The sequence below is a fragment of the Theropithecus gelada genome, chromosome 9, assembly GCF_003255815.1.
Source record: "Theropithecus gelada isolate Dixy chromosome 9, Tgel_1.0, whole genome shotgun sequence".
In the NCBI taxonomy this organism is placed as follows: domain Eukaryota; kingdom Metazoa; phylum Chordata; class Mammalia; order Primates; family Cercopithecidae; genus Theropithecus; species Theropithecus gelada.
This window is the reverse complement of record NC_037677.1, coordinates 16,946,222-16,966,953: the sequence shown is the minus strand read 5'-3', so window position 1 is coordinate 16,966,953 and position 20,732 is coordinate 16,946,222. Positions and strand designations below refer to the sequence as shown.

At 38.5% G+C, this 20,732-nt stretch overlaps 1 protein-coding gene across 1 annotated transcript in view; it reads left to right on the top strand.

Annotated features, from left to right (window-relative positions):
- The window catches only part of CCDC7 (coiled-coil domain containing 7), a 447,862-nt gene that overhangs the window by 384,644 nt on the left and 42,486 nt on the right, over positions 1 to 20,732 (top strand). Inside the window, exons 32-33 of the mRNA XM_025396487.1 lie at positions 5,101 to 5,184; positions 9,456 to 9,542. Of these exons, the coding sequence (XP_025252272.1) occupies positions 5,101 to 5,184; positions 9,456 to 9,542 (171 nt within the window). The remainder of the gene's footprint in view (positions 1 to 5,100; positions 5,185 to 9,455; positions 9,543 to 20,732) is intronic.

Sequence of the window (20,732 nt, the reverse complement as noted above, 5' to 3'; positions counted from 1 at the left end):
CATGGGCCTGTTGTGGGGTGAGGGGACAGGGGGAGGGATAGCATTAGAAGATATACCTAATGTAAATGACGAGTTAATGGGTGCAACAAACCAACATGGCACATGTATACCTATGTAACAAACCTGCACATTGTGTACATGTACCCTAGAACTTAAAGTATAATAATGAAAAAAAATACATTCAAGATCTTCAACAATTATTAGACTAAGCAGGAGAAAAAGTTTCAGAACTTCAAGAGAGGTCATTTGAAATAACACAGTCAGACAAAAGAGAGAGGGAGGGAGGGAGGGAGAGAGAGAGAGAAAAAAAAAAAGAACAAAGAATAAAAAAGAATGAATAAAGCCTATGTGACACACGGAACATCATAAAGTGACCAAAGTTTTGAATCGTGGTTGTTCCACATGGTCAAGAGAAAAGGCATATAAAAACTATTTAATAAAATGATGGCTGAAAACTACCTATGTCAACAAGAGATTCCCAAATATACACAACCCAAAAAGGTCTTGTACAAGGCACATTATAGTCAAACTGTCAAAAGTAAAAGACAGAGATACAAGCCACATACAAGAAAACTGTTATCAGACTAACAGTGGATTTCTTAGCAGAAATCTTACAGGCTAGGAGAAAATAAGATGATATATTCAAAGGGCTGAAAGAAAACAAACTGTCAGCCAAGAATAATATATTCAGCAAAGTTATTGTTCATAAATGAAGGAAAAATAAAGTATTTTCCAGACAAACAAAAACTGAAGGAATTCATCACCATTAGGCTGGCCCTACAAGAAATGCTTAAAGGAGTACTACACTTAAGCAAAAGGATAGCTACTGTCATAAAACTGGATGTGCAAACACACAAATGAGAAAGAAGAACTCAAATGTTACTATGACAGAAAATCACCGAATCATAATGATAAACAACACAAGAGAAAGAAAGGAACAAAGGATAAAGAAAACAACCAGAAAATAAGAAAACAATAGGAATAAGTCCTCACATATCAATATTATTCTTGAATGTAAACAGAGAATGGCTGAATGGATTTTAAAAACATGACCAAACTATATACTGCCTATAAGAAACTCACTTCACCTGTAAAGAAACATATAGACTGGTTATAAAAGAATGGAAAAACTATTCCATGCAAACAGAAACCAGAAGTGAGCAGGAGTAGCTGTAGTTATTTCAGATAAAACAGACTTTAAGTCAAAAAAAATAAAAAGAGACAAGGATAATTATTATATAATGATAAAAGAATCAATTCAGAAAGAGGATATACCAATTTTAAACTTATACTCACCCAACATTGAAGTATGCAAATATATAAAGCGCATATTAAATCTAAAGGGACAGAGAGATTCCAATAAAATAATAGCTAGAGGCTTCAACACCTCATTCTCAGCATTAGACAGATCGTCTAGACAGAAAATCAATGAAGAAACATTGAGTTTAAACATCATTTTAAACCAAATGGCCCTAACAGATAATTACAAAGTATTTTTTTCAATAGCTGAAGAACACACATTCTTCTTGTGAGCACACGGAACATTCTCCAGGCTAGACCATATGTCAAGCCACAAAAGAAGTCTTAACACATTTTTACAAGTCAAAATCACATCATGTATCTTGTCAGACCATGACAGATTAAAACTAGAAATCAGTAACTAGAGGAACTTTGGGAACTGTGCAAACACATAGAAATTAAGCAAAATGCTCACGAATAATCACTGAATCAATGAAGAAATTAAAAAGGAAATAATTCTTGAAACAAATGAAAATGAAAAAAAAATAGCAAAACCTATGGGATATAACAAAAGCAATGCTAAAAATGGAAGTTTAGAGCAATAAACACCTCCATCAAAATAGTAGAAATGTTTCAAATAAACAATGCACCTCAAGAGACTAGAAAAGCAAAAACAAACCAATCAATGAAAATTAATAGAAGGAAAGAAATAAGGATCAGAGCAGAACTAAGTGAAATAGATACTTAAGCAAAGGATCAACCAAATCAAAACTTGGTGTTTTAAAAAGATAAAGATTAAAAAAAACCAGTAGGTAGACTAACTTAAAAAATATAGAAGATACAAATTAACAAAATCAGAAATGAAATAGAACTGATACCATAGAGTTACAAAAGATAATCAGAAAATATTATGAACAACTATATGCTGATAAATTGGAAAATCTAGAGGAAACTGACAGATTTCTGAACACATATAACCTACCAAGATTGAATTAAGAAGTAGCAGAGGAGGTTGATTATAGTTAATAACAAAGATTTTGTATTTCAAAATAGCTAGGGAGAGGTCTAGAAATGTTCCCAACACAACCAGGTGGCCTCACTGCCAATTTTTCCCAAAACTTTAAAGAACTAACACCAATTCCCCTCAAACTATTCCAAAAAAATTGAAGAGAATGGAATTCTCTGTAACTCAATCTACAAGGCCAGCATTTACTCTGATACGAAAACCAGACAAGGACATAAAAAAATAAAAGTACAAGTCAATATCTCTGTTGAATATAAACATAAAAATCCCCAACAAAGTGCTAGCAAACCAAATTCAACAACCTATCAGAAAGATAATGCACTGTGATCAAGTTGGATCTATCCCACGGATGTAAGGGTGGTTTAACATATGCAAATCAATAAACAAGGTACATCAACAGAAAGAAGGACAAAACCATATAATCATCTCAGTAGATGCAGAAAAAAACATTTGATAAAATTCAACATTCCTTCATGATAAAACTCTCAACAACTTAGGCATAAAAGGAACATACCTCAAACTAATAAAGTCCATATATGACAAACCCACAGCTAACATGATACTGAATGATGAGAAGTCATTGAGGTGATAGATATTCTAAATAATCTGACTTGAGTTTTATGCACACTATACATATAACCAAATATCACATGTACCCCATAAATTTGCACAAATATTATGTATTAACAAAAAAAAATGACAACATATGATAATCTGAAACCACAGGAACAAATTAATAGAACCAGAAATTATAAATAAGAAGGTTAATATAATAAACATTGGAAATATATACTTCTTTCTTCCCTCAACTTTTTAAAAAAGCATAAAATTATATAAATAAATAATTATAACAACAACTATAACCATGTCTTTATTATTTACAAATGTACTGTGTATAACAATAGCACAAAAATGGGGAACAGGGAATACAGCTATCTAAGAGTAGCTTTTCTATATTTCACTAGAATTTAGTATAAATTTAAAGTACTTTTTAAAATGGACTGTGATGATGGTGACAGACATTACTGAATGTATTAAAATCCATAGAATTTAAGATTTTAGACCGCTTAAAATACTCAGTGAACTTCAAGCAGAAAAAGATTTTTAAAAGATTTAAAGCAAAGTGAGAATATTGGAAAGGAGAAAAATTGTAAATCTTACTAAATTATAAGTGTCTCCAGCACATGCCTTTTAATTTCTAGTATTTAACCCAATCTTTCCTCAGATGGTCTCATTTTTTCCCTGATTGTGTAAGGATCATTTGCTTGCTCATTTCAAATGAACCGGTCTTTCTTTGATATATCAGTTGAAGAAAGAACAAAGGAAGAAAAAAATACGTCTGCTGATGTTTCCAGTTTTGAGTTGCTGTATCTCTTATATTGTTACTTAATTACTGAAAACTTGTTTTGCTCAATCTTATGGATCACTTTTTACTTTGGTAATGAGGCAGTGCTCAGTATGGAATGCAGTTGTGACATATTTGAGCAGCTGGTGTCATAATGCAACCATTTACATTATTCATGTATTCACCAATTTTTCCAAAACAGCAACAACAACAACAACAACAAACCACTCTAGAATACAATGGAAGGATTATGACAGGTGTCCAATCATAGTTACATACTCTGCTAGAGCCAATTCTACCCACACAATCTTAAGCCCAATGTTGACCTTATGTCACCAATCTTCATTATCCCCTTTTCAATATGAATTTCTTTTCAATAATTTTTATACATTTTTATCTCATTGAACTTAGTAGTTTCTAATTCCTGGAAAATATCAAACCACATGAAAACTTAAATGGAAATGGATCCAATAACAATTCTGGTAGTGCTGCAAATCTGACCATTACCTCCTTGATTCTCGTTTAAGGGACCTCAGAGGGCAGGTTTTCTCAGTTTGACAAATGTCTTGTAATTTTTTCATAACTAGTATCTAAAGAATTTACAATTCCATGGAAATATTCCTCAATGAGTCAAATAATTTCTGCCTCATGATAAGTTTCTGTGACTAATGAGGCCATGGTTTGCGGCTTGACCTATGGAAAAAAATGTTCCCCCTCACATAGTACATACCTACAGGTTGAGTATGCTTTTAGTGTAAACTAGAAAGATACATTATCATCATAATGTCCCTAGGATAATTTCAATTTGCATAAGAGATAGAATTGTATAGAACAATTACTGGTTAAGAAAGTATACAGCATCGGGTTGTGCATGAGTGGTGCCTTTCCCTGGCTATATGATATTTCAATTCATTAAACATATCTAAGCCTGAATATAGTCTGGCTTATATAATTGTTAACATCCATTCCTTTTTAAGGTTTTTGTTATTTTCCAATGAAGACATTTCATTTTAATTATTCTATAAATACAATTTTTATTTTTATTTTATATATATACGTGTGTGTGTGTGAGTGTATATATATGTATGTATTTTTTTTTTGGTGAGAGTCTTGCTGTGTCACCAGGCTGGAGTGCAGTGACACAATCTCAGCTCACTGCAACCTCCGACTCCCAGGTTCAAGCAATTCTTCTGCCTCAGCCTCCCGAGTAGCTGGAACTACAGGCATGTGCCACTACACCCAGCTAATTTTTGTATTTTTAGTACAGATGGGGTTTCACCGTGTTGGCCAGGATGGTCTCAATCTCTTGATCTCATGATCCACCTGCACTTTGGCCTCCCAAAGTGCTGGGATTACAGGCATGAGCCACTGTGCCCAGCCACAAATATTTTAAGTTAGTAACACACACACATATATGCACATGCACACACACGGTCACATTTGTATATAAATGATTACCTTACAGTGTTTTGATATCTGTTTATTTCTATAGGGTCTGAAATAGAACAATTGACAGATGCATTTGGAAGAGATATACTAAAGGATGAATTCAAGACACGATCAAAGAGTCTCCCTGGTAGGAACAAAAACTTTACATATTTAGTATTTCTGGTTAGTTTCGTTCTCTGGAGTGTAACTAAGTGTGCATCTTCAAGGAGAACGGTGCCTATACATTATTACATAGGCAAAAGTCTTTGTGAATTCCCCTCTATAATATTTCAACTCTAGTTTCAACTAGCAATGTAAAATTAGCTTTTCAAAAGCAGAAAGGCCAGATGATAGATGTGATAGGAAGATGAATATAACAGATAATAATTTTATTGGTTACCAGTTCACTCTATATGGTAAAAATGTCAGTCAAGTTTGTGACATCTCAGCTGCAATAAAGTTATGTAGTTATATTTTTCAGAGATTACACAACTGAATTTAGTCCCGGGGTTACAGGGTTAGACACACTTCTCTGTGACCGTTGGTGTGATACCAAAAGAAGACACTTTAGCAAATAAATAATGGAAAGAGACATTCAAAGAGTGCCCTGCTAAAACCACTGTCATCCAAGGGAGACTGTTTGATGCCCAAGGAGATGCTCTTAAAGAGCAACATAAGAGATTTTACACTGTAGAGGATAGAGACTTTAGGAAAATACTTCTGTCAAATCACACACATACACAAACACACACACACACCCCACCACCACCACCAACAAGAAACAAGAAAACAAGAACAACAAGCCCCCCAAAAAGGAAGAGTCAACCAACATGCAGATTTGCTATAATACATTATCTAAAATGTCCAGATTTTAGCAAAAAAATTAAGACATGCACAGAAACAGTACTCTGTAACACAAATACCAGGAAAAAGGCAAGGAAAACTGCCTGTGAGAGTCCTACATGTTAGATTTAGCAGACAATGACTACAAAGTAGTCAAATAATAATAATAATAATAATATCATCAAATAATTAAAACTCTTCTGAAAGAAGAAAAAGAAGGTATATAATGACACTCTTTTATCAAATAGATGTCAACATTGTGATACAAATTAAACTTTTTAAAGAACCAAATTAATATTTGGAATTGAAAGGTAAAATAACTGCAAGGGAAAATTCATTAGAGGGTCAAGGAAAGATTTGAACTGTCAGAAGGAGTAAGCAAACTTAATATAATGGGAATACCAGAATGAGAGTATTCCAAGTAGAGAGATAATAAGAAAAAATATTTGAAGAAAAATGGCTGAATACTTTGAAAAATATTTACTGGGTCATATTAATCTATACATCCAAGTTCTATTAAATCTAAGTAGAACAAACACAAATCAATCCATGACCAAAGTAATCATTGTAAAAATGTTGAAAGACAAAGAGAAAATGTAAAATGCATCAAGAGAAAAACAATTCATCCCACAGAAGGTAACCCCAGTAAGATTAACATCTGTCTTAGCATTAGAAACTTATGAAGTCCAGAAGGCCATGGTGTTGTATATTAAAAGTGCTGAAAGAAAAAAAAATCGGCCGGGCGCGGTGGCTCAAGCCTGTAATCCCAGCACTTTGGGAGGCCGAGACGGGCGGATCACGAGGTCAGGAGATCGAGACCATCCTGGCTAACACGGTGAAACCCCGTCTCTACTAAAAAAAATACAAAAAACTAGCCGGGCGATGTGGCGGGCGCCTGTAGTCCCAGCTACTTGGGAGGCTGAGGCAGGAGAATGGCGTAAACCCGGGAGGCGGAGCTTGCAGTGAGCTGAGATCCGGCCACTGCACTCCAGCCTGGGCGACAGAGCGAGACTCCGTCTCAAAAAAAAAAAAAAAAATCTACCAAGCAATAATTTTATTGCTAGCAAAACTATTTTTCAGAAAAGGTGAAAAATGAAATTGCTAAATAAATAAAAATTGAGAGATTTCATTTCTAGCAGAACTGTTTTCCAAGAAATTCTAAAGAAATTTGTTTAGGCTAAAAGGAATTGACCTCTTGACAGTAATTTGAATCCCCCTAAAAAAGGTATGAGTTAAATGTTATAATTGCAAAAGACAGTATGTATAAATATATATTCCACCTCCTTTCTTTTCTTAATTTATCTAAAAGACAACTGTATAAAAATATTTATATAATTGTATCATTGGGCATATAACATATCAACTTGTAATATATTCACAATAGCAGCACAAAGGTGATAGGAGAGAGAAGTGATGTAGCACTGTAAGAAAATAACACTGGATGATAAATACAGAGCAACAATAAAAAGAACCAAAAAATGTAAATAAGTGTGTTCATATAACAAATACTATAAACATGTACTTGGTCTTGTTTCTTTTCTCAGTTTATTTAAAAGGTATAAAGTTATACAAAGAAATAATTATAACAATAATTAGTACATTGTCCTTAATATTTACAGGTATAATATGTATAACAATAGCACAAATACTGGGGAAAGAGAATAAAGCTATATATAAAGGAGTAGTGTTTCTGTATCTCAGTAGAATGCAATTTGTGTAAATGTGAAAAAGATTATAAAGTTGACTGAGGCAATAATTACACATTTCTGTAATAAGCATTGAATTGGACACTTTAAATGGAAAAATAGTATGGTTTTATTTTGGTTTAAATTTACAAATTTAAAAATATACACATTTTTAAAAGCTCAGGAACTCTAAGCAGGATAAGATTTTGTAAAATTTAAAGCAACAAGATAATAATGTAAGGGAGGAAAATTGTGACTTTTACTAGTTGATAAATTTCTCCAGCACATAACTTTGTATTCCTAGTGTTTAACTCTAAAATGCTCTCCTCATTGACTCCTTGCTTATCTAAAAATCCTCTGATTTCTTAATTCAAATGAATCAGCCTTTCTTACTTGTATCTGTAGGAGAAAGACAAAAGAGCTGAAATGCACCTGTTAATGTTCCTCAGTTTTCTGTTGCATATAGCTTTACTTTTACAAAATGTTGTTACTGAATTATTGAAAACTCATTTTGTCTAATATGATGGTTTTTTTTTTGTTTGTTTGTTTTTGGTTTTTTTTTTTTTTTTTTTTTGAGACAGTGTCTCACTCTGTTGCCCAGGCTGGAGTACAGTGATACGATATCAGCTTACCACAACCTCCGCCTCCTGGGTTCAAGTGATTCTCCTGCCTCAGCCTCCTGAGTAGCTAGGACTACAGGTGCCTGCCACCACGCCCTGCTAATTTTTGTATTTTTAGTAGAGACAAAGTTTCACTATGTTGGCCAGGCTGGTCTCGAACTTGTGACCTCGAGATCCGCCCACCTCAGCCTCCCAAAGTGCTGGGATTACAGGCATGAGCCACTGACCTGGCCAATATGATGAATTTTTACAATGATGCGTAATCTGGTTTCTGCCTCTATTTGAATTATATTGGTGGTTTATTTGGGCTACATGATAATAGTGCAAATTTTAACATTAATCATGGGCTCGGCCAATATTCCAAAGCAAGACTTCTACTCTATTGTTCAGGATCATTACAGGTGTCCAACTACCATTACATGCTCTGCTAGAACCAACTTTGACTCAAAAAAACTTTAGGTTTAATAAACCAGGTTTACCAATTCTAATTATCCCTTTTTCAATATGAAATTCTTTTTACTAGATTTTTTAGTTTTTCCATCATTATACCTAGATACTAGTTTCTAAATCCAACAAAGTGTATAAATCACATAAAACTCAAATGAAAAGGAATACAATCCTAATGCTGGTACTACTGCAAATATTCCTGTTTTCTTCTTTCCAGCTACAAAGTCTACCTGCTAAGAGAACCAGAGAGAAGAGACTTTTTCTCATTACATGCGTTATTTCTTATTCTTTTTTTATCACTGATGCCTAATTGAATTATAGTTACACCACCTAAAATAAACTATTAAAATATTTCTGGATGAGTCAAGGAACTTCTGTTTTATCACATTTTGTGAGTTGTGATGACCGTTGTGTACAGATAGGTCAATTATGAAAAAAAAATTTATGTTCCACCTCACCAGATATACCCCTACAACATGCATATGTTCTTAATATATCCTTGAAAGTTATGTTATTACCACAAACTAGAGTGATTTAAATTTGCATATGAGATTGCATTATATGGAAAAAATAGTTAAGAAATAAGGTAGCATAAGTCTGTGCCTCAATTTTGTTATTACTTGCTATATGGTATACATATAATGAGGTTTATATGATTGTTAATTGTCCTTTCAATTTAAGTTCCTATGTTGCTACAATCTGGACATTCTATTATAATTCTTCTACTCTAATGAAGAGTATTAATTAGGATAGTATTAGACACGTGCACACACACGTTAATATTTATGTTAGAAAAGTGTTTTGAAATCTGTTTGCTTTTATAGAGACTGATGAACGATTGCATCGTGCAACTGAGAGAGGTACAATAAATAATGCAATGAAGACACAGTTAAAGAGAAAGAGTCACCCTGGTAAGAATAAGAATTTTTAAATCTACTTATGGTTTACTATCTTCTCTGGAGTTTAAGTATGTATCTCTAATGACAACAGTACCTATATGTAATTATTACATGAGAAAAAGTCTTCATGAATTTCCTCCTATAATTAGTTGAACTCTAGTATTTATTCTCAATAGAAAATTAACTTTAGGGCTCATTTATTTAAAAAGTTATCCATAAAAGTCTAATGCTATAATGACCTTAGAATATGCTTGCAGAAATATTTCAAATGCTCTTCAATTTACTTTCTATTTATGGCTAATTAGGAAAGTTGCTTTGTATTTGCAAAAGCAGAATTGCTAGCTTATGAACATGATAACAAGATGAATATAACTGATAATTATTTCATTGGTTACCCATTCCCTCTTATATCATTATGTTATCAGGCAAATTGACAATGTTTCAACTGCTTTAGTTTTGTTATATAGTTCAAAAACTATACTACTGCTTTTTTAGTGGTGAAACAGTGACACACTTCTCCTTAATTTTTGGTGCTGTACCCAAAGAGGCAGAGAGCTTAACAGAGACATAAGGGAAAGAGACAGATGAAGAGAGCCCTGTTAAAACAACTCTCATCCAAAAGTGATTGTGTGTTATGATGGTTAATACTGTTAATTTGATTGGATTGAAGGATTCAAAGTACTAATCCTGGTGTGTCTGTGAGAGTGTTGCCAAAGGAGATTAACATTTGAGTCAGTGGGCTGGGAAAGGCAGATACATCCTTAATCTGGGTGAGCACCATCTAATCAGCTGCCAGCATGGCTAGAATATAAAGCAGGTGAAAAATGTGAAAAGACTAGACTGGCCTAGCCTCCCAGCCTACATCTTTCTCCTGTGCAGATGCTTCCTGCCCTCATGTGAGTTAATACTTAATAAACTCCCATCTGTCTATATCTATATCTATCTTCTATTACTTCTTTCCCTCTAGAGAATCCTAACTAATACAGATTTTGGTACCAGGAGTGGTTCTAGAGGAACAGAATATTAAGGATGGAGTTTCTTTTGTTGGTTTTGGGGTTTCTGGAGTTGGCTGCTTAATATGATTAAACACAAAAATCTTAAGGACTCTACTTCTAATAGTGTGGAGAACACTGATAAAGAGCTGAAATTGTAGAAAAACATACACAAGCTCTTATCATGCAAGTGGCTGACCTGCAATGAAAGGTGCATGCACAGCCTTGCCAGGTGTCTACTCTTAAAGTGAGGGCATTGATTGAAAAAGAATGGGATCCTGAACCTTGGAATGGGGATGTGTGGAAGGACCAAATGAAGCTGGAGACACTGAGTTTGTAAACTCTGATGAATCTTTTTTACCAGAAGAAGCAGCTTCCCCATCCCCAATAGTGGCAACATCCCCTCCCCAACCCATGCTGCCACAAGCCTTTGCATCTTTGTCTGAGAAGATAAACTCTGTGCTGCCTGAGGCAACAGTGATGGCCTCCCCTGAGGCAGTTGCCAGGCAAGATAATGTTTATTCTCCTCAGGAACCACCCCCAACATCCCTGTTTGCTTCTAGACCTATAACTAAAGTCCCAGCAGTTCAAAGTGTAACCCCCGTGGAAGTGCACTACACTCCAAAAGAACTGCTTGAGTTTTCTAATTTATATGAGCAGAAATCTGAAGAACTTGGAGTCCAGTGTGCGAGGGCAGGAAGCATCCAGCACGGGAAAAAGATGCCCTCCTTTTGAGAGACAGCTCTTGTCCAGTTACTGGGTTTTGGTAGAAAGTGAACATTTGACTATGGGTCATCTAGTCACCATGTGACCTGAACTACCTATCATGAACTGGGTGCTTGCTGACCCATCTAGCCATAGAGTGGGGCATGCACAGCAGCATTCCATTATCAAATGGAAGTGGTATGTACATGATCGGGCTTGAGCAGGTTCTGAAGGCACAAGTGAGTTACATGAGAAGTGGCTCAAATGCCCATGGTCCCCACTCCTGCCACCCTGCCTGCTCTCCCCCAGCCTGCACCAATGGCCTTATGGGGAGTTCCTTATGATCAGTGGACAGAGGAAGAAAAGACTAAGGCCTGGTTCACAGATGGTTCTGCATGTTGTCAGGCTTCTGAGCCTAAGCTAAGCCATCATATCCCCTGTGACCTGCATGTATACATCCAGATGGCCTGTTCCTGCCTTAACTGATGACATTACCTTGTGAAATTCCTTCTCCTGGCTCATCTTGGCTCAAAAAGCTCCCCCACCGAGCACCTTGTGACCCACTCCTGCCCACCAGAGAACAACCCCCCTTTGACTGTAATTTTCTTTTACCTACCCAAATCCTATAAAACGGCCCAACCCCTATCTCCCTTCGCTGACTCTCTTTTCGAACTCGGCCCGCCTGCACCCAGGTGAAACAAACAGCCTTGTTGCCCACACAAAGCCTGTTTGGTTGTCTCTTCACACGGGACGCGAGTGAAAGTGAAATTTTGGTGCCGTGACTCGGATTGGGGGACCTCCCTTGGGAGATCAATCCCCTGTCCTCCTGCTCTTTGTTCTGTGAAAGATCCACCTATGGCCTCTGGTCCTCAGACTAACCAGCGCCAGGAACATCTCATCAATTTTAAATCGGGTCAGCGGCCTCTCTTTAGTCTCTTCTCCAACCTCTCTCACTATCTCTCAACCTCTTTTCTCCTTTCAATCTTGGCGCCACAATTCAATCTCTCGCTTCTCTTCATTTCAGTTCCTTTCCTTTCCCAGTAGAGACAAAGGAGATGCGTTTTATCAGTGGACCCAAAACTCCGGCGCCGGTCACAGACTCGGGAAGACAGTCTTCCCTTGGTGTTTAATCACACGGGGACGCCTGCCTGATTATTCACCCACGTTTCAGAGGTGTCTGACCACGCGGGGACGCCTGCCTTGGTCCTTCACCCTTAGCAGCAAGCACCACTTTCCTAGGGGGCAAGCACCCCCCACCCCTTCTCTCCATGTCTCTACCCCTTCTCTTTAAACCTGCCTCCTTCACTATGGGCAGCCTTCCACCCTCCATTCCTCCTCCTTCTCCCTTGGCCTGTGTTCTCAAGAACTTAAAACCTCTTCAACTCTCACCTGACCTAAAATCTAAATGTCTTATTTTCTTCTGCAATACTGCTTGACCCCAATACAAACTTGACAGTGGTTCCAAATAGCCAGAAAATGGCACTTTCAATTTCTCCATCCTACAAGACCTAAATAATTCTTGTTGTAAAATGGGCAAACGGTCTGAGGTGCCTGATGTCCAGGCATTCTTTTACACATTGGTCCCTCCCTAGTCTCTGCTCCCAATGAGACTTATCCCAAATCTTCCTTCTTCCCCTCCCACCAGTCCCCTCAGTCCCAGCCCCAAGCATCGCTGAGTCTTTTGAATCTTCCTTTTCTACAGACCCATCTGACCTCTCCCCTCCTCCCCAGGCTGCTCCTCGCCAGGTCCCAGTTCTTCCTCAGCCTCCACTCCCCAACCCTATAATTCTTTTATCACCTCCCCTCCTCACACCCGGTCCAGCTTACAGTTTCATTCTACCACTAGCCCTCCCCCACCTGCCCAGCAATTTCCTCTTAAAAAGGTGGCTGAAGCTAAAGGCATAGTCAAGATTAATGCTCCTTTTTCTTTATCCGACCTCTCCCAAATCAGTTAGCATTTAGGCTCTTTTTCATCAAATATAAAAACCCAGCCCAGTTCATGGCTCATTTGGCAGCAACCCTAGACGTTTTACAGCCCTAGACCCTGGAAGGTCAGAAGGCCGTCTTATTCTCAATATGCATTTTATTTTATTACCCAATCCGCTCCCGACATTAAATAATATATATATAGCTTTATTTTCTTTCCCCAGTATTTGTGCTATTGTTATACATATTATACCTGTAAATATTAAGGGCAATGTAATAATTATTGTTAAATAAAGCTCCAAAAATTAAATTCCGGCCCTCAAACCCCACAACAGGACTTAATTAGCCTTGCCTTCAAGGTGTACAATAATAAAGAAAAGTTACAATTACGTGCCTCCACTGTGAGACAAAATCCCAGCCACATCTCCAGCACACAAGAACTTCCAAATGCCTAAACCACAGTGACCAGGCGTTCCTCCAGGACCGCTTCCCCAAGGAACTTTCTTCAAGTGCCAGAAATCTGGCCACTGGACCAAGGAATGCCTGCAGCCTGGGATTCCTCCTAAGTTGTGTCCCATCTGTATGGGACCCCACTGGAAATCGGACTGTCCACCTCGCCTGGCAGCCACTCCCAGAGCCCCTGGAACTCTGGTCCAAGGCTCTCTGACTGACTCCTTCCCAGATCTTCTTGGCTTAGTGGCTAAAGACTGACGCTGCCCGATTGCCTCGGAAGCCTACAGGACCATCACAGACACTTTAGGTAACTCTCACAGTGGAGGGTAAGTCCATCCCCTTCTTAATCAATACAGAGGCTACTCACTCCACATTACATTCTTTTCAAGGGCCTGTTTTCTTGGCCTCCATAACTGTTGTGGGTATTGACGGCTAGGCTTCTAAACCTGTTAAAACTCCCCAACTCTGGTGCCAGCTTGGACAACATTCTTTTATGCACTCCTTTTTAGTTATCCCGACCTGCCCAGCTCCCTTATTAGGTTGAGACATTTTAATTATCTGCTTCCCTGACTATTCCTGGGCTACAGCCACACCTCATTGCCACCTTTTCCCCCAGTTCAAAGCCTCCTTCACATCCTCCCCTCGTATCTCCCCACCTTAAACCACAAGTATAGGACACCTCTACTCCCTCCTTAGCGACTGATCATGCATCCCTTACTATCCTATTAAAACCTAATCACTCTTACCTTGCTCAATGCCAGTATCCCATCCCACAGCATGCTTTAAAAGGATTAAAGCCTGTTATCACAGCGTGGCCTTTTAAAACCTATAAACTTCCCTTACAATTCCGCCATTTTACCTGTCCTAAAACCAGACAAGGCTTACAGGTTAGTTCAGGATCTGCGCCTTATCAACCAAATTGTCTGGCCTATCCACCCCGTGGTGCCAAACCCTTATACTCTCCTATCCTCAATACCTCCCTCCACAACCCAGTATTCTGTTCTGGATCTCAAACATGCTTTCTTTACTATTCCTTTGCACCCTTCATCCCAGCCTCTCTTTGCTTTCACTTGGACTGACCCTGACACCCATCAGGCTCAGCAAATTACCTAGGCTGTACTGCCACAGGGCTTCACAGACAGCCCCCATTACTTCAGTCAAGCCCAAATTTCTTCCTCATCTGTCACCTATCTTAGCATAATTCTCATGAAAACACACATGCTCTCCCTGCGGCTCGTGTCTGGCTAATCTCCTAAACCCCAATCCCTTCCACAAAACAACAACTCCTTTCCTTCCTAGGCACGGTTAGTGCAGTCAGAATTCTTACACAAGAGCCAGGACCGCGCCCTGTAGCCTTTCTGTCCAAACAACTTGACCTTACTGTTTTAGCCTAGCCCTTATGTCTGCATGCAGTGGCTGCTGCTGCTTTAATACTTTTAAAGACCTTTCCCACAGGGTCTGAGAAGGCCACTGTGGTCATTTCTTCCCCTCTGTCACACACAATTCCTCAGTTTGGCCTTCCCAGCTCTATAGAGTCCGATAACAGACTAGCCTTTATTAGTCAAATCACCCAAGCAGTTTTTCAGGCTCTTGGTATTCAGTGAAACCTTTATATCCCTTACCCATCCTTATTCTTCAGGAAAGGTAGAACGTACTAATGGTCTTTTAAAAACACACTTCACCAAGCTTACCCACTAACTTAAAAAGGACTAGACAATACTTTTACCACTTGCCCTTCTCAGAATTCAGGCCTGTCCTCAGAATGCTACAGGGTATAGCCCATTTGAGCTCCTGTATGGATGCTTCCTTTTATTAGGCCCCAGTCTCTTTCCAGACACCAGCCCAACTTGAACTGCACCCCAAAAACTTGGATAGAGCCTAAAAACTCACCAACCAAGCGAGTAATTATGCTGAACCTCCTTAGGCACTCTCTGATTGGATGTTCTGGGTCCTCCCAATTCTTAGTCCTTTAATACCTGTTTTTCTCCTTCTCTTCCATTTAGTTTTTCAATTCATACAAAACCATATCCAGGACATCACCAATAATTCTGTATGACAAATGCTCCTTCTACCAACCCCACAATATCACCCCTTACCACAAAGTCTTCCTTCAGCTTAATCTCTCCCACTCTAGGTTCCCACACCGTCCCAATCCCGCTCAAAGCAGCCCTGAGAAACATCGCCCATTATCTCTCCATACCACCCCCAAAAATTTTTGCCACCCCAACACTTTACCACTACTTCATTTTATTTTTCTTATTAATATAAGAAGACAGGAATGTCAGGCCTCTGAGCCCAAGCTAAGCCATTGTATCCCCTGTGACATGCACGTATACATCCAGATGGCCTGTTCCTGCCTTAACTGATGACATTACCTTGTGAAATTCCTTCTCCTGGCTCATCTTGGCTCAAAAAGCTCCCTCACAGAGCACCTTGTGACCCTCACTCCTACCCGCCAGAGAACAACCCTCCTTTGACTGTAATTTTCCTTTACCTACCCAAATCTTATAAAACGGCCCCACCCCTATCTCCCCTTCACTGACTCTCTTTTCGGACTCAGCCCGCCTACACCCGGGTGAAATAAACAGCCTTGATGCTCACACAAAGCCTGTTTGATGGTCTCTTCACACTGACGCGAGTGAAACATGTTATGCAGGCACCACTAGAAAGTGGACAACTATAGCACTACAGCCCATTTCTAGGACATCCCTGAAACACAGCTGTGAAGGGAAATCTTCTCAGTGGACAGAACTTTGAGCAGTGCACCTGGTTGTGCACTTTTCATGGAAGGAGAAATGGCCAGATGTGTGGTTATATATTGATTCATGGGTTGGAGCCAATAGTTTGTCTGCATGGTCAGGGTCTTGAAAGAAGCATGATTGAAAAATTGGTGACAAAGAAATTTGGGGAAGAGGTATGTGAATGGACCTCTCTGAATGGTCAAAAACTGAAGATATTTGTATCCCATGTGAGTGCTCACCAACGGGTAACCTCAGCAGAGGAGGATTTTAATAATCAAGTGGATAGGATGACCCGTTCTGTGAACACCAGTCAGCCTCTTTCCCCAGCCATGCCTGTCATTGCCCAATGGGCCCATGAACAAAGTGGCCATGGTGGCAGGGATGGAGGTTACACATGGACTCAGCAATATGGACTTCCACTCACCAAGACTGATCTGGCTACAGCCACTGCTGAGTGCCCAATTTGCCAGGGCAGAGACTAACACTGTGCACCATTCCTCAGTACTTGGTGGTAGGTGGCAGGTTGATTATATGGGGCCTTTTCCATCATGGGAAGGGCAGAGGTTTGTCCTCACTGGAATAGACACTTACTCCAGGTATGGGTTTGCCTATCCTGCATGCAATGCTGCTGCCAAGACTACCATCCATGGACTCACAGAATGCCTTATACACATGATGCTCTACACAGCATTGCTTCTGACCAAGGCACTCACTTTATGGCTAAAGAAGTGTGGCAGTAGCATGTTCTCATTCATAGGTGGGAGTTGAACAATGAGAACACGTGGACACAGGGTGGGGAACATCACACACTGGGGCCTGTCAGGGGGTAGGGGGCTGGGGGAGGTATAGCATTGGGAGAAATACCTAATGTAAATGACGAGTTGATAGGTGCAGCACACCAACATGGCATATGTAAACCTATGTAACAAACCTGCATGTTGTTCACATGTACCTTGGAACTTAAAGTATAATTAAAAAAAAAAAAAAAAGAAAAAAAAAACATGTTTTAAAATGGCCCTGCAAAACCATATTTTTTGTGGTAGAAATTTCTATCCATAGAGAATCTCCATTAATGTAGCCAGGAAATTCCTTTCCAGGCATTTCCCAAATATAGGAGAGATTAACTAAGTGCCTGCCATCTTTTAAGTCCCGAAAAGAGACATTTGTCATCTATTCTCTCTAAAGACCTGTGAGGCTTCATCTACATAACAAAGACTTTGGCTTCGACAATCCCCCTTATCTTGACTAAAGCATTTCTTTCCACTGACTTCAAGTCTTTAGACAAAGCTTAACTGTTTCAACCAATTGCCAGTCAGAAAATCTTTGAATCTACCTCCAACCTGGAAGCCCATGACCTTTTAAGATGCCCTGCTTTTTTTATCTGAACCAAAGTATACCTTCCATGTATTGATTTATGTCTTTGCTTATAACCTCTGTCTCCCTAAAATGTATAAAACCAAACTGTAATTCAACTACCTTGGGCATACTTTCTCAAGAACTCTTGAGACTGTCCCCTGGGCCATGGTCATTCATATTGGCTCAGAATAAACCTGTTTAAATTGTTTAAAAAAAAAAAAAAAAAAGGTGCGGCGGTGGACTCATGCTCATGGAATTCACTGGTCTTACCATGTTCCCCATTATCCTGAAGCAGCTGGAATGGCCTTTTGAAGTCACCATTACAATGCCAACTAGGTGACGATACTTTGCAGGGCTGGGACAAAGTTCTCCGTAAGGCCATGTATTCTCTGAATCAGCATCCAATATATGGTACTGTTTCTCCCATAGCCAGGATTCACGGGTCCAGGAATCATGGGGTGGAAGTGGGAAGTGGCACCACTCACCATCACCCCTAGTGATCCACTAGCAAAACTTTTGCTTCTTCTTCCTGTGATATTACTTTCTGCTCACCTAGAGGTCTTAGTTCCAGAGAGCGGAATGCTGCCACCAGGAGACAAAACAACAATTCAATTAACCTGAAGTTAAGAATGCCACATGGACACTTTGGGCTCCTCCTACCTTTAAGTCAACAGGCTAAGAAGGGGGCTACAGTGTTGGCTTGGGCGATTGACCTGGACTATCAAGATGAATTCAGTCTACAACTCCACAATGGAGATCAGGAAGAGTATGCATGGAATATAGGAGATTCATCAGGGCATCTCTTAGTATTACCATGCCCTGTGATTAAGGTCAATGGGGAATTACAACAGCCCAATCCAGGCAGGACTGCAAATAGCACAGACCCTTTAGGAATGAAGGTTTGGGTCACTCCACCGGGAAAAAATTCCATAGCCTGCTGAGGTGCTTGCTGAAGGCAAAGGGAATACAGAATGCATAAGTAGAAGAAGGCAGTCACCAATGCCAGCTACAACAACGTGACCAGCTGCAGAAATGAGGACTGTAATTGTCATGAGTATTTCCTCCTTCTTTTGTTAAAAACAAATTTGTGCATGTATACACTTGTACTAAGAACATATCTTCATTTTATTTCCTTTTTCCTTTATCATGTGACATAAGATTTATTGACTTCATATCAGCATTTAAGTATTGTTAACTTTAGGTAATAGTATTTGGGTTGGGGATTTGTGTGTTTCTGGTTGTATGAAGGATAGTTGTATTATGTTAGGCATAATTATGACTTTATTGTTGCCTTTATTTAAAGATTGTGTATGATCTCAGGAGATGTGTATGGGTTCAAATTGATAAGGGGTGGACTTATGATGGTTAATACTGAGTGTCAACTTGATTGGATTGAAGGATGCAAAGTATTAATTATGGGTGTGTTTGTGAGGGTGTTGCCAAAGGGGATTAACATTTAAGTCAGTGGACTGGAAAGGCAGACCCACCCTTAATCTGGGTGGGCACCATCTAATCAGCTACCAGTGTGGCTAGAATATAAAGCAGGCAGAAAAATGTAAAAAGACTAGACTGGCCTAGCCTCCCAGCGTACATCTTTCTCCTGTGCTGGATGCTTCCTGACCTCAAACATTGGACTCCAGGTTCTTCAGTTTTGGGACTTGACTGGCTCTCCTTGCTCCTTAGCTTGCAGGAGCTGACCTATTGTGGGACCTTGTGATCATGTGAGTCAATACTTAATAAATATATATATCCTATTAGTTCTTATATATGGATATATATACAATATATATATATACATACTATATATATATACATCCTATTCTTTCCCTCTAGGGAACCCTAATACATGTGTATACACATCTGTGCCCACAAAGGAATAACATTAGAAGCTTCATGTTGCAGGAGAAGACTTCGGTAAAATAGAAAATAGTCCACCCACATAGCTAAATAAGGAAACATGTACACAACAAGATTCCAAAAAGTAAACAAGAAATTCGTATGTAGGTTTGCTATCTAAAAAGCCAAATTTTAGCAAAACATGATAGGCAAGCAAAAAAGAAAAAAAAAAAAACAAGAAGATGTGTCCCATACAAAGGAAAAATGCAACAGAAACTTTTATGAGGATGCCAAATGTTTGGCATAGCAGGGAAAGACTACAAAACAATTCTTACAAATATTTAAAAGAATTCATAAAATCTATGCTTAAGCATGAAAGGAAGATATGATGAGAATGTCTCACCAAATAGAGAATATTAACAAAAAGATTGAAAGTATTTTGATTTATAATTGAGCATATTTATGGGATTCAATATGATGTTTTAGTGCATGTAAAAAGGAAATTCTAGAGTTGATAGTACAAAAACAGAAGAAAAATCCACTAGAGGGGCTCAAGAGTAGTTTTAACAGAATAAATAATCTGTAAATTTAAAGTAATAGGATTACTAGGAGTGAAAGAACAAAATAATTTAAAGAAATTATGGTTGAAAATTTTGAAAAGTATTTGATGTAAAATACTAGTCCACCTATCCAAGCTCAATTAAATCCAGTTATATAAACACAATAAAATTCACAACCAGATCCAACATAGTAAAAACGTTGAGAGACAAAGTGAAAAGCTTAAAGTGTCAAAAGAACAACTACAGTCATGTGTTGTCTAATGATGGAAATGTGTCCTGAGAAATACATAGTTAGGCAACTTCATCATCATGCAGACATCATAAAGTTACATACTTACACAAACCTAGGTGGTATAGCTTTCTACACACCTAGGCTATGTTGTATAGCCTATTGCTCCTAGGCTACGAACTTGTAAAGCATGTTACTGGACTGAATTCTGCAGGCAATGGTAACACAAGAGTAAGCAATTCTGTATCTAAACATAGAAAAGATACAGTAAAAATACCATATAAAAGATAAAAAGTGGTACACCTGTATAGGGCACTTACCGTGAATAGAGCTTGCAAGACTGAATGTTGCTCTGGGTGTGTCAGTGAATGAGCAGTGAGTGAATGCAAAGGTCTAGGACATTA